This window comes from Humulus lupulus, chromosome 9 (assembly GCF_963169125.1).
Source record: "Humulus lupulus chromosome 9, drHumLupu1.1, whole genome shotgun sequence".
Taxonomy (NCBI): domain Eukaryota; kingdom Viridiplantae; phylum Streptophyta; class Magnoliopsida; order Rosales; family Cannabaceae; genus Humulus; species Humulus lupulus.
Genome location: NC_084801.1, coordinates 100,292,740 through 100,305,447, shown reverse-complemented (window position 1 = coordinate 100,305,447; position 12,708 = coordinate 100,292,740). Strand labels below are relative to the sequence as shown.

Genomic DNA, 12,708 nt, shown 5'->3' with positions numbered 1-12,708 from the left:
GTATAACAGAGTAGATGCGTTCAAAAACTTACTTGGATTGCGGTTTTCAGAGAAATCACGAAGGTTGTTGCTCGGAGCTGATCAAACGCGTCTCGGATCACCGAAGCTTTCTGGGTATTTCTTGGGAGGTTCTTCTGAGTTCTTGAGGAGAGAGAAGAATACAGTAAAAAGTGAAAAGTGGGAAAGGTAATATATTTATACTGATCGTGGTGTAGTTAAAGAAGTAATGATGGGGGTAAGATTTCAATGTATGGGAAATTGCATTAGCCATCAAAATATTTTTGGGGAACTATAAAGGTCATAATTGCTTACTTTTTTGAAAATGTGCTGACAGATGTGACAGGTCAGACGAATCGCTGGTCGAGTAAGTTTATTAAATGCTGGTCGCAGTACAATAAACTTGGGGGGCAAATGTTTACCCAAAAAAGATTCACCTGATGATGTGGCAATATTAGTATGCACGTGGGATGCGCGTGACTATTTAAGTGGTTACGTTCTGGTCGACCTTCGGCCAAAAGAGAATTCACTTGGCAGAAGACATATTTCATGGGCAACCAGGTTGGTCGCAGTATATCAGATACTTTCTATTGATATATGATCTCACATTTATGTAATAATTGTAATTTCCATTATTATTTGAGATACGCTTGTATTAAATGTAATCTAGGCCCAACGACCCATAAGAAGATCCTTGAGCCTATAAATAAGACTCAAAGTGTTCATTTGAGGGATCTTCTCTGGATCTTGAGAGAGAGAATTATTGTTTTCACGCAATACCTTATATTTTTTGTTAAGCTTGTGAAACTCGGTAAACCATTGTTTACTGATCGCAGATTTTCATTACATCAATAGGAACACTAAGTGGACATAGGTCATTACCATCACCTGGGGCCGAACCACTATAAATCTTTGTGTCAGTTATCTTTTTGGCTTGAATTCATCTCATTTCTATCGTTTTACTTGACTCCATGTCATTGACCAAATCTAGGGTCAACAATCTCTTTAAATGTAGAACTTACTAACCTTCTCACATGAGGTTTTCTAATAATCTTAGTTAAGATATAGAAGTTTATCATTCATAACTAGATGGTCGTTTGAGACTTGACCTTAATCTTAAAGTGATTAATGGACTCCTATTTGTAGTCTTATGATTTTTTATTTATTGGGTACAATTTACGAAAGAAACACATGGACCTAATTCTTGATATTTTGGAGTCGTAGGATCATGAGTAGTTGCGAACATACTTCACAAATACAAAATCCATTCATTCCTTGATTGGAAGTAGATTAATTATTCCTTCAGTATTGATAGTGGTACTTAAACATAGAGCGCTTAATTTCTGTTGAAAACAAGAATATTATCTGACTTATAGAAATGTTCATTAGATTATCAAGGACACTAATTGATGAATATGTTATTAGAGAAGTTGACATACTTTGACATAACTTTGATTATGAATAATTAGTAGATGGACATAACTCATATATCAATAGACAACTATATAAGTTACAACTTCTAATAATATAAAACTTTATGTTACGAAGGTGAAACATTTTTTAGTGGGCAAATATCATATTTAATAATTAATTTATTTAGCCAAAAGTTAGTGAGATCATTAATTTATTAGAGCTTATAACTACATTTGTCCATGAACTATCTTGATAACAAAGTATTTGGTGAATTAAAAAAATAATAAGAGGATTATTTCATAATAAAAGATAATTGTGTATTGTTTTTAATTAAAGAAATAAGATTTGTGATTGAGATTACTTACTTAAATATAATAATGTGAGTGTAATTTGCGTGTGCAAATTAATAATGCATGTACCATTACATAACACAAGTAAAATTTCCTAAGAAATAGATGATAATTTGAATTAAATTAAAATATATTTTGTTTTTGTCGAAACAATTTATTATAATTATTAATTTTATTTTGTTGAAGAAAAAAAAAATCCTATATTTCATTTTACAAATTATTTAATATATATAAACTGAAAAATCATATTAGAGAGAAAATAAATAATAGGAAGCCCATCCAAAAACTCAAACCCAAACCCAAAGGAAGAAGAGAGAGGCCATCGGAGTCAACAATCGTAACCCTAGCGAGTTCTGAAGGCCTTAATGGGGAAGAAGAAGAAGAGGGTTGCGTCCAAGGTGTGGTGCTACTACTGCGATAGAGAGTTCGACGACGAGAAGATATTGGTTCAGCACCAGAAGGCGAAGCACTTCAAGTGCCATGTCTGCCATAAGAAGCTCTCTACTGCCAGTGGTATGGCAATTCACGTCCTCCAGGTCCATAAGGAGAGCGTCACCAAGTTCGTTTTTTTCTTCTTCTGCTATTCAAGTTTTGGTATTTTTAAATGCGATCTGATCAATTTATGAAATTTCATTCATTCTCTAGATAACGAAACCATTTTTATTATAGAACTTGCTGTATTAAAAAGTGTTTAAAGGAGTAATGTTTACTGATTTGGTTAGGGATTGGAATGTTTTTCTGTAAATTTCTAATTTTCTTTGGATTTTTTTGACTTTTCTCACAACTAATTCCTTATATTACTTTTCCATTAATACAAGCTGTTGTTTTTTTTTTTAAAAAAGAAATTATATATGGATATATATATATATTTATATATCTATCTGTTAGGTTAAAAAGATTAAATATTTACAAAAAAATTGATTGATGGCGGGATCATTAAAGTTCAAACTACACAAGATGAAAAAATCTCTTGTTGAGTACTAAAACTGTGATGAGTTTTATGATTTTTTTATTGTTTTGTATTGGGAGTGCACTGTAACGTGTATGTGATAATAACTGGGTACGCCTCGACATCAACATCTAAGTTGATCAGTTCAATATTAAAGGGTTATTGGTTAAGTTGTTTTTTGTATCTCAATTTATTGATAAATGGACAATCTGACTCTCTGCTGATAGTTTCTTTGTTGGTTTGTGTGGCTTAAGAATTTAGAGATTACCTTTTTTATTTATTTATTTTGTGTGTGTGTATCATTCTTTCTTTAATCAATTTTCTTTGTTTCTTTTGTAAAAGGTGTTGATTGTTTGTCAATCGATCTAGTATCTATGGCTGACTATACTCTAATAGTGTAATATTGATTTTATAGAATAGCGGGAAAGGCAATAAGGCTTGTGGAAAACAGTTAATATTAGAGATTTTTGGTATCGACGATGTATGTTTTTTGTGTGATAGCCCTTGGGTTGGGTCTGAATGAAAGGACTCTGATTATTTGGGAGGCTAGAGATTTGAGTTCAGGGTTTTGTTTGGTACAATTCATTTTTTTACTGTTTATTTGACAAAAAAGTTATTTTTTTAATCGAAAAAGGAAAGGGTAGAACAGTAGAGGTTCTATAAGTTATCATGATACATATGCATTTGTATTATGATTATCATCTTTCATGACTTTCCTTATGCTTTTTATGTAATATCACTTACTATTGTTCATTTGTTTTGACAATCCAGGGTTCCCAATGCAAAATCGGGGAGAGAATCAACAGAAATTGAAATCTATGGGATGCAAGGAATTCCCGATGACATCTTGGCTGCACATTATGGCGAAGAAGGTAAACATTCATCTAGCAATTTGATAAGAAAATTATTCTATACCTTTTGATGTAGTGAGCTTTGTTATTGGTTTTTAGTAACCAACTTTCTTCCCTCCTTGTGATACTGCTTAATATCTTCTGTTTTCTTGTTTAATATAGAAAAATACTAGAATTAGCATTGTTTCAAGTTGGGCTTTCATTGTCTAAGAGCTTGTCATGCTTCTACTGATGCCAGCTGGCATATGTTTGAACAAAATTCGCTATTCTGAAATTTCTTGCAGATGAGGATGCTCCATCAAAAGTGGCGAAAGGGGATATTTTATCAACACCGTTGGGTCCAATGGTGCCTGGATCTATGAGCATTGCATATCCTCCTCAACCTGCTTTAGGGGCAATGCCACCAATGTATGTATGTTTTAAGAGGTTTTGTGCTTTTAATGCAGTTCTTTGGCTGAACAAATTTGTTTATATTAGCATTATGTTTCCCCGTAGTAGCATATAGTAGTAGGAGACATATTTATCTTGTTTTACAGTTTACTTATTCATTTGACATTTACTCTTAACAAAAAGTTTCATTTCTATGGTGCCAGGTACAACTCTTCAGTGCCAGTGCCTCCTAATGCTTGGCCTATTCCTCGTCTCCAGCATTGGTATCCACATTCTACAGCGGTTTCAATTCCTCAGTCTGCTCCATTGGGGGGGTATGCTCAGCAACCATTGTTTCCAGTACAGAATGTGAGGCCTCCTATGCCGTCATCTGTACCACCTGCACTCCAGCCCGTGCAGATGAATCCTGGACTGCCCACATCAGCTCCTCCTATTCCTGTATCACAGCCCTTATTTCCTGTTGGTGGTAATAACAATGTACCTACTCAAAATGTGGCATTTTCTACTTCAGTGCTTTCAACTAGCATCCCTCCGAGTTCAACAGTAGATGATAGAGCCTCATTAGATGCCCATTCAGGTTTGAACGCATATCTGACTAGTAGCTTCCATATTTCCAAACATTCAGATCTTCGTAGACTAAGTATTAATTACACAAATGATATTTTTTTTTTCATGTTTGCTATGAACTATAGTCATATTGGTCATATTGCTTTTGATAAGATTTTGTGGAAGTTTTAGTATTAGAAAATTGATGTAAAAATACATTGTAAATTGGATTTAGATTATATCTAATAAGGTTATTTTTGTAATATAGATGCATCAAAGGAAGTTTAAGTTGAGCTCAAATTCTACATATGAGGGTTAGCTCAAGTGTTCAGGCCCATGGTTTGCTTCCATGAGGTCTGCGGTACCTACTTGATAATTCGCTAGGGTTTCGTCTCTTAAAAATTGTAGGTTTCAGCAGGAAGAAAAGTATTCAAATAAGTTGGGCTCAGATCCTCAACAGTAGTTATTATTCTGCTCCTTTCTAAGCCCAAGCTTTGACTAACCTAATATTTGTTTTTGCCTGGCTGATAGTGGGGCCTGAACGTGCACTCAGCTGGCATTAAGATTAGCCTTCACCTTCTTATGCCGAATCATTTTAGAGAACATACAAATAACTTTTTAACCAACATTATTTATAAATATTTGAAATTACAATAATTGAAACTGGTAATAACATAATTGCACAGAGACAAGGACCTTAGAAGGCTGAGCTTTGAACTTTGGAGCTTCTACTCCACTGTGAAATGGTTTTGCTAGATGGAGCTTTGTGTTAATAATAGGATGCAAGTTATTCTCCTTGATGACTTAAAAATATCAACTAGCACTGACTTTTTTATTTTGTATTTGTATCATCTATGCTTCATAGTAGTTCTGGCTAAGAAAATGAAACACTGAGAAGGCTGGGCTTGGCGAAATTTGTGTTGTTTGACTCTGAGCCAATCTTTGTCTGGCCCAACTTAAAGCTGCTCCTGACTTTTGTAATATCCATGATTTTAATGGCTCTGCCATGAAGAACTGTTTTTGCTAGATTAAGCTTCCGGTTACTGACAGGATGCAAGTTATGCTCCTTAATTACTTGAAATTATTAACCATGGCTAAGAAAATGAAGAAACTCAATCTAACTGACATAAAATTCCAAAATAATTTTGAGCCTGGAAATAGAACACTGGATTTTATTATATTATATGAGCAGATTTTTTTATTGTTAATTTTGTACTTATGTTGTCAATAATAAGTGCAGGTGCAAAATAATATATAGCACATTCTATTCTTTAATTCTTTTCCAGTTTTCAACTTAGCTGAACAAATTTTATTTTTTATTCTAGTGCATCAGTTCTCCAACCTTGTATTTCATATGTTATTTTTTTTTTGTTCAAGAAGAAGGAAACTTCATTAATCAACTAGCAAGCCAAACAATGAGCAATACAGTCAATACTTACAACCAAAACCACAAGGGAAAACCCTCCAACCCAAGCAAAAACAAACAGCCAAAAGAACTCAAACTAGATTACATAATTAATCTATCTAAAAACCTCTGCTCTTGAACTGAGAGTTTCCTACTTTTTACAATGAAAAATCTGTTCTTCATCCTAAACTTTATATCAGTAGTTATGCTATTAGCTGACCAAGAACAACTATCAAACACACATCGATTTCGGTTCCTCCATATTCCATACACTACAGCTGCTAGCACCGAGATAATAATGTCAGATATCACTCTAGACCTCCTGTTAGAGAGCCAAACCAGCCAGCTATGAAAGTCAGTTGGCCATCCTTGAAAACCCAACCAGCTGAATATAGATATGAGGATTTGCCTAGATAGACAGCATTCAAAAAACAGATGGCCATGGGTCTCATTAACTACTCGACAGACTGGACAATGCTGGGATTCGAGCATCACATTGAACCTGATCAAATTATCACATGTTAAGAGTTGAGCGTTAACTGTTTGCCAGAGAAGAAATCTATGTTTGGGTAATGAAAGCCGGCACCAAACAACTTTGTGATAGCCTATTTGTTGCTGGCATAGTGAGCTGTTATACAGCTTAGAAGGGTGAAACTTTCCAGCACTACCAGCAGCCTTAATCTCTTCATAGCTGTAGACATCCCTGAGGTTACAAAGTTTTCTCCAATACCAGCTAGTGTCAGGGGGAATCCGATAAGACCAGAACTCAGACCCTTTTAAATAAACTGAATTGATCCACTTAACCCACAGCAAGTCCTGCTTCTCAGTAATAGCCCGTATGTACTTAGCTAGAATTGCTTTGTTCCAAGCTAAGCCATTCTTGAATCCAAGACCACCATAAACTTTTGGGAGACAGACCTTATTCCAAGAAGCTAAATGAATTTTACTTCTGTTACCATCAACTCCCCAAAGGAAGCCTCGACATAATTTCTCAATCTCCTTGATAACATATTTCATATGTTATTGCATTTGCATGAATTTAAGAAATGTCACTTTTGTTGATTTCTACTGCTTTTGCTTTGTTGTTTGAATAAAATATTATTGCACGCTAAATCCAAAAAGATGCATGTTATTGTGAAGTTGGTCCTTCATTGTATTAATCATTTGTTCACTTTTGCTATAGGTGTTCAGTTGATCAATTCACACTCATATGCCTCGGGTCCAAATACTGGTGGTCCTTCAATTGGACCTCCTCCCGTCATTACAAATAAAACCCCTGCGACCCAGCCAGCCACTAATGAGGTCTATTTGGTTTGGGATGATGAAGCTATGTCTATGGTAGGTTTTTCTACATTATTCAGATTTTTTTTTTCTTTTTCTTTTTTCTGGCTGTTTTTGCTAACTTGTTACATTGTATGACTGAAATATTTGCAGGAGGAAAGAAGAATGTCTTTAAGCCAGTATCAGGTGCATGATGAAACTAGCCAGGTAAGTTATACTACCTCTTCAATTAACGGAGTTTGGATTGCTCTAACCACATGGGTAGGCTTTTATGTTTCATGTTTTCAGATTCAGTTGTTTACACATTGTTTCCTGTTATAGAGGTACTTCTGTATGGATTTTTATTTTAACTTATTTTTAAAATAAAAAGAAAATGAAAGAACACATGTAGCGAATACGCTTTTAAGCTATCCATCTTTCTGCTACCAACCTAATTGGTTGATAGGCATGCTGTTCTATTTTAAACTGTCATCATCCTGTTTCTACGCAATGCCAACCAATCTTGTGGGCACCAAAAGATGCAAGTAGGTATTTATGCTACTTTTCTTTTAGTGATTACTTTTTTTGATGGGCTTCCTGCAATATCTACTCGAGCATTCTTCTACCTTAGTTCATACTCAGTAACAACATAGCATAGTAGTTGCTCTTGTAAAATTTGAACGTTATGTTGTTATTCATTTTCCCAATACTCAACTTTGAACTATGGGGGTTTGATTAAAAGTGAAACACAATCAAACCCAACAGATTTTTGCTCATTCATAGCATGATTGCTATTTATTTTATGATCCAACAGTGAATTCAACTTGGCCCAGGTCAGCATCTTTCACAAGTTTGGCATCTCTAGCATAGGAACAAGATCGATATTATATATCTGGACTGCCTCATGTTATTTGTCTCAAAACCATCACTTATCATTTCCTGATGTGGATTTATGTTTCAGATGAGCTCAATTGATGCAGCCATTGATAGAAGGATATCAGAAAGCAGGCTTGCAGGTAGAATGGCATTTTAGATCAGTGAGGCTTCAATTGATGCATACGTTTGGCATTTTTGGGGACTCGTGGGTTCGACCATTACATTATCAAAGTTCATTAAAGAGCAAGCCAGGTGACTGCCACTAAGCCTAAAATTAAGCAAGTCATACATTCCTGCTGTACTTTTTTGGCAAGAGTGAATTGGAGGGCGGCTAACTTATTTAATTCAAAATTTATGTATTACTTCGACCTTTTAACTTTGTAGGTTATGTAGTCCATTTTCTTGGTTTCATCCATCAAGATTACATTTGGGTTAGGCTTTTCAATCTCATAAATTCAAATTTTATGCAATTTTTCATTGATATAAATATATATTAACCAAACCATATGTGCCATTCTGTTTGTTACTTTTGAAACTCATTCGTTCATCAAACAATAGTAGTTTTCCATTCTCGCCAGGAATATTGCAATGTTTTGCATTTTTGGCCTCTGCTAATAGATTTCATGGCTTGGCTAATGTGCAACTAAATCCAAGATGTGGCTGTAATTAGTGAAGATTAGGATGATCAAGGAACATGTACTCTTGAACGTAATTCAAGGATATACCTAATTTACGATATTAAAGACCACTTCCAATCAAAAAATAATAATAAAAATGTATTTCTGTATTTTTTTTGATGTGGGGAAAAGATTATGGATTTTAAAGTGCTGAGTTGGAAAAACTGTATTAGTTTGTTTGGGAAATTATATTATTAGTGTTAAGTAGATGTCATATTTATATTATTTTATTTTATATAAAACAAATCAACACATAAATTCTAATATAAATTGTTGACCCAGATTTTGGTCAACTGACACGGAGTCAGAATATGCTTGATGTGAATGAATGCGTTGAAAAGAACGTAATGACAAAAATAATAAGAACACGATATTTTATAGTGGTTCGGTCCCAAGATTTGGTAATAACCTACGTCAACTTAGATTGTTATTGATGTGAGAATCAAAGGGGTGATCAAAGAACTAGGGTTCAATGAGTTTCACTGACCTCTGAAGAACAATATAATATCTTAGGTAGAATTATTCTAGTCTCAAATGATTCCAAAGCCAAAAAGTCATTTCCTTGATCTATTTTTCTCTATTTATAGGCTTAAGGGGGATTACACGAGATTGTTACAGATATTCTCTCTTGAATAATCAGATACTCAGGAGATTGTGTGAGTTAATTTCGGGATCTACAAAGATCTTTATTGGAACTTGATGCTGTACGCAGAACCATCGACTAGATTGGTCGTAGGAAAGACTGGGCCGCCTCCTGCTTATAATGTACCTTCTGGTCGATACACTAGCAGAGTTCTTCCAGATGTCAGCCACGTGTCTAGGGATCACTTGCCACGTCATCAATGCCAGTTTTTTGGATAACATTTGCCCCCCAAATTTATTTATTACGAGCAATAAATAAACTTTTGAATGAACGACCCTTCGGTGACCCCGCCATACGTGTCAGAACCCTTCGTGTGTTCTTGAAAAAAGCAACCTACTCTTGTCTAATCATGACTTTTCGGTTCCCCAGTAATAATTCGACGGCTATCTCGCTTCCCCATACTTCGAAAAAGGGAAACTGATGATTACACCTTTTTAATGCCACAAACAAACTTATATAACATCTTCGAAGCTTTCTTTTTCTTTTTACGCACGCTATTACTCATTCCAGAAACCCTAAAACCAGAGCTTTCGTCTTCTCCCAGAGGCCATTCTTCTGCACCCTCAAGGTTCAGCCTGAGAGCTCCTCGATTTCCGAAGATTCTTTATCATTCTCCACGATCTTCTCTCTGGTAAGTCTTCGAATATTTATGTTTTGTATTTTTGTAATGCATACTTCTGTTTGTCGACTGTATGAGTTCATCTTCTGGGTTGAGATGTTTGTCAATAGAATGTCTTGTAGGTGAAAAAGGTTACGAGTTAGTTTGATAGTTGGGATCATACTTTTAGGACGTAAAATCGAAGTAAAAATTCGATTTTTAGGCCAGTCGAAAAATAGGTTTTTCCTGCCCTAAGGGGAGTTAAAAAAAGCTTTTTTGAAAAACTTTTTGCTTTCACCCTTTGATCCGTTTCTCAAACTGTTCGTGTGGAAAAATTTAGCTTTTTGTTAGAATGCTGCTGTATAAAAGCTTGACTTTTATATTCGACCAGCGTTATTCTAAAAAGCCTCTAAAAATTCTCTATCATCACCTCCCCATTCTTCTGTTTGCAGACTTTGATGCCAGATTTGTGGGGAGGTGAACAACCCATCGACGACGATCTTCTCGCCCAGTTGCTCGAAGGCGAAGAACAACCGGCCGACCGAATTCACGAGATTCCTTTTTCATGATCTTCCTCCAGACCTCGTCCTTTTACTCCTCAAATGGCTCGTTCCAAATCCTTAGGCAAGAAAAGACCTGAATCCGACGATAATCCAAACCCTCCTGCCCAGCCTGATTCACAGGCCAGGGTTCCTTCGACCAGTGGCCGAGAAAATCCTGCTCCTGACCCTAACATCCAAACTAGAGCCCGTCCTCGCCATCAGAATCAGCCTGATGTCGAGTGGTATTTCTCCCCGACCAGCCTAGTGACTCCTAGGATGCTTGCTAACTACCTTAGGAAGTATCCCCTCATAGGGGTTACTCTCAAAATTCCTGCCGCAGACCAAAGGGCTAACCTCCCCGGAGGTGTATACAGTGCTTGGTCTCGGTACCACATAGAGGCGGGGGCTATCCTCCCTCTTCATCCTTTTTATCAGGGGGTGGCTAATTATTTCGATGTCGCCCCCTTCCAGATTACTCCAAATGGATATAGAATGCTGGCCGCACTCTATATCCTGTACAAACTTAAAAAATGGCCAGAACCTTCCCCCCATGAGGTCAATTACCTCTTTGACCTCAAGTCCAACCCTCAACAGTATGGGACGGGCTTTTTCCATCTTTATCACCAGGAGACAAACAGGACGTTCCTGAGTGCCACCACACACATATCCAACGTGGAGTAGTACAGTAAGGAGTACTTCCTTACTCCAGACATAACCAGCAACAACTTGGCCTTCACTCGAGGAGGTAAGTGCTGCTTTTATTGGTCGGTACTTTTCATCAGCGAATTTCCCTTCATTTTTCTTAAAGTACATTTTGTCTTTCAGGCCCATGGTTATGTCTGACCCCAACACCAGACATGGTGTTGAGGTCCAATGCACTGGCCAGGATGACAAACGCAGAAAAAAGCGTCAAGTCCCTGGTCACTAATGATAATTTGAGGCTAGCTGGCCTCCTGGCTCCTCGCCATGAAACAAGAGGACCCGTGGTAGCTGATGCCACTGCCGAGGGGGTTCCCGAGCAGCAACCTCCTGTGTCCCCTCCACGAAGGAGGCCGACAGGGGTTACAATCAGGGAGCCCATGGGCAATCCTTCTGTAGAAAGGCCTTCTGCTCCCCAAGGCAAGGGGAAACAAAAGGCAAAAGAGCCGGTTGTGGACTTGGGGGAATCCTCTGATGAGAACGGTAAAGTTATTTTGCTTTGAAATAGCTTGCCCATTCCCTGTCACATGTTTGACGGGGAGGGCAACTTTACATATACTCCAAATCTAGGGCCAGACTTCTTCGTGCCAGATAGTGAGTGTATGACTAATAGAGTCAATAGTGTAGCGACCAGTAGTTGTAGCTCGGGTATTAACCTTGTGACCTCTTTTCTGTTTGATAAAGAGATTTTATCTGCCTTTATCTTACTGTTGACGGTGAGAACTCGTCAACTAAGTTGAGTTGGAAAAATTATCAAGTTAAGATCTCTAATAGAAAAGCTGTACAAACTTAAACAATCACTCAAGAACAATGATAGAACAATAATGGAGAATTCAGTCTTTCATTCACACTCAAGCCTTTGCTACAGTAAAATTTCCAACCCCCTTTCAGGTGGTGTCCCAGTTCATTTTATAGTAGGCTCTAATGGCCTTAGGCACATGGTGGTCTAGGAGACCAAGTGGTACATAAGTACTATGTCAGGGGAGTGGCTTCAGAGGTTGTGGTCGTACATCCAGTACGGGAGCAGGTGTCAGGAGGATGTCTCCACTACTTGTCTGTACCCATGTCTGATGAGTGGTGGCAGGCATAGTGGCGCAGGTGATAGTGGTGTCGACTCTGACCTTTGGCCGTAGACGTACGGACCATAACTCTTATCCCAGCTGTAACACCCTACTTCCTTAGAGCCGTTACTAAGTGAGTTTTTAAGACGAAATAGTGTGCAATGAACTCGCTAACCGAGGTTTTGAGCAAAAGTGTGACTAATTAAAAGTTAAGGCTGTAATCTTTGAAAATGCGTTGTTTCATTAAAACTTCTATCATTAAACATTTGGGATCCCAAAATAAGGTTTGAAAACTAATTACATCTTGAAATAAGGTTACAGTTAAGAAATCATAAAATCATAGATTATTACAGCCATTTTCGAATAAACCCCCAACCAAAGCAGTCGGGCAGGCCAAACATGTACGCGTCGCTTCACGCTCTCCGTACTCATGGTTGGTTGACTCAGTCAT

At 37.0% G+C, this 12,708-nt stretch overlaps 1 protein-coding gene across 1 annotated transcript; it reads left to right on the top strand.

Annotated features, from left to right (window-relative positions):
* The first annotated feature begins 2,011 nt into the window (after positions 1-2,011).
* LOC133802243 (protein SUPPRESSOR OF FRI 4) lies at positions 2,012-8,539 on the top strand. The gene is made up of 7 exons (XM_062240515.1): positions 2,012-2,319; positions 3,481-3,581; positions 3,845-3,968; positions 4,154-4,527; positions 7,085-7,239; positions 7,336-7,389; positions 8,123-8,539. Exons 1-7 carry the CDS (start codon positions 2,126-2,128, stop codon positions 8,192-8,194), a joined length of 1,074 nt encoding a protein of 357 aa, XP_062096499.1. The 5' UTR covers positions 2,012-2,125; the 3' UTR covers positions 8,195-8,539.
* The last annotated feature ends 4,169 nt before the right edge of the window (positions 8,540-12,708 follow it).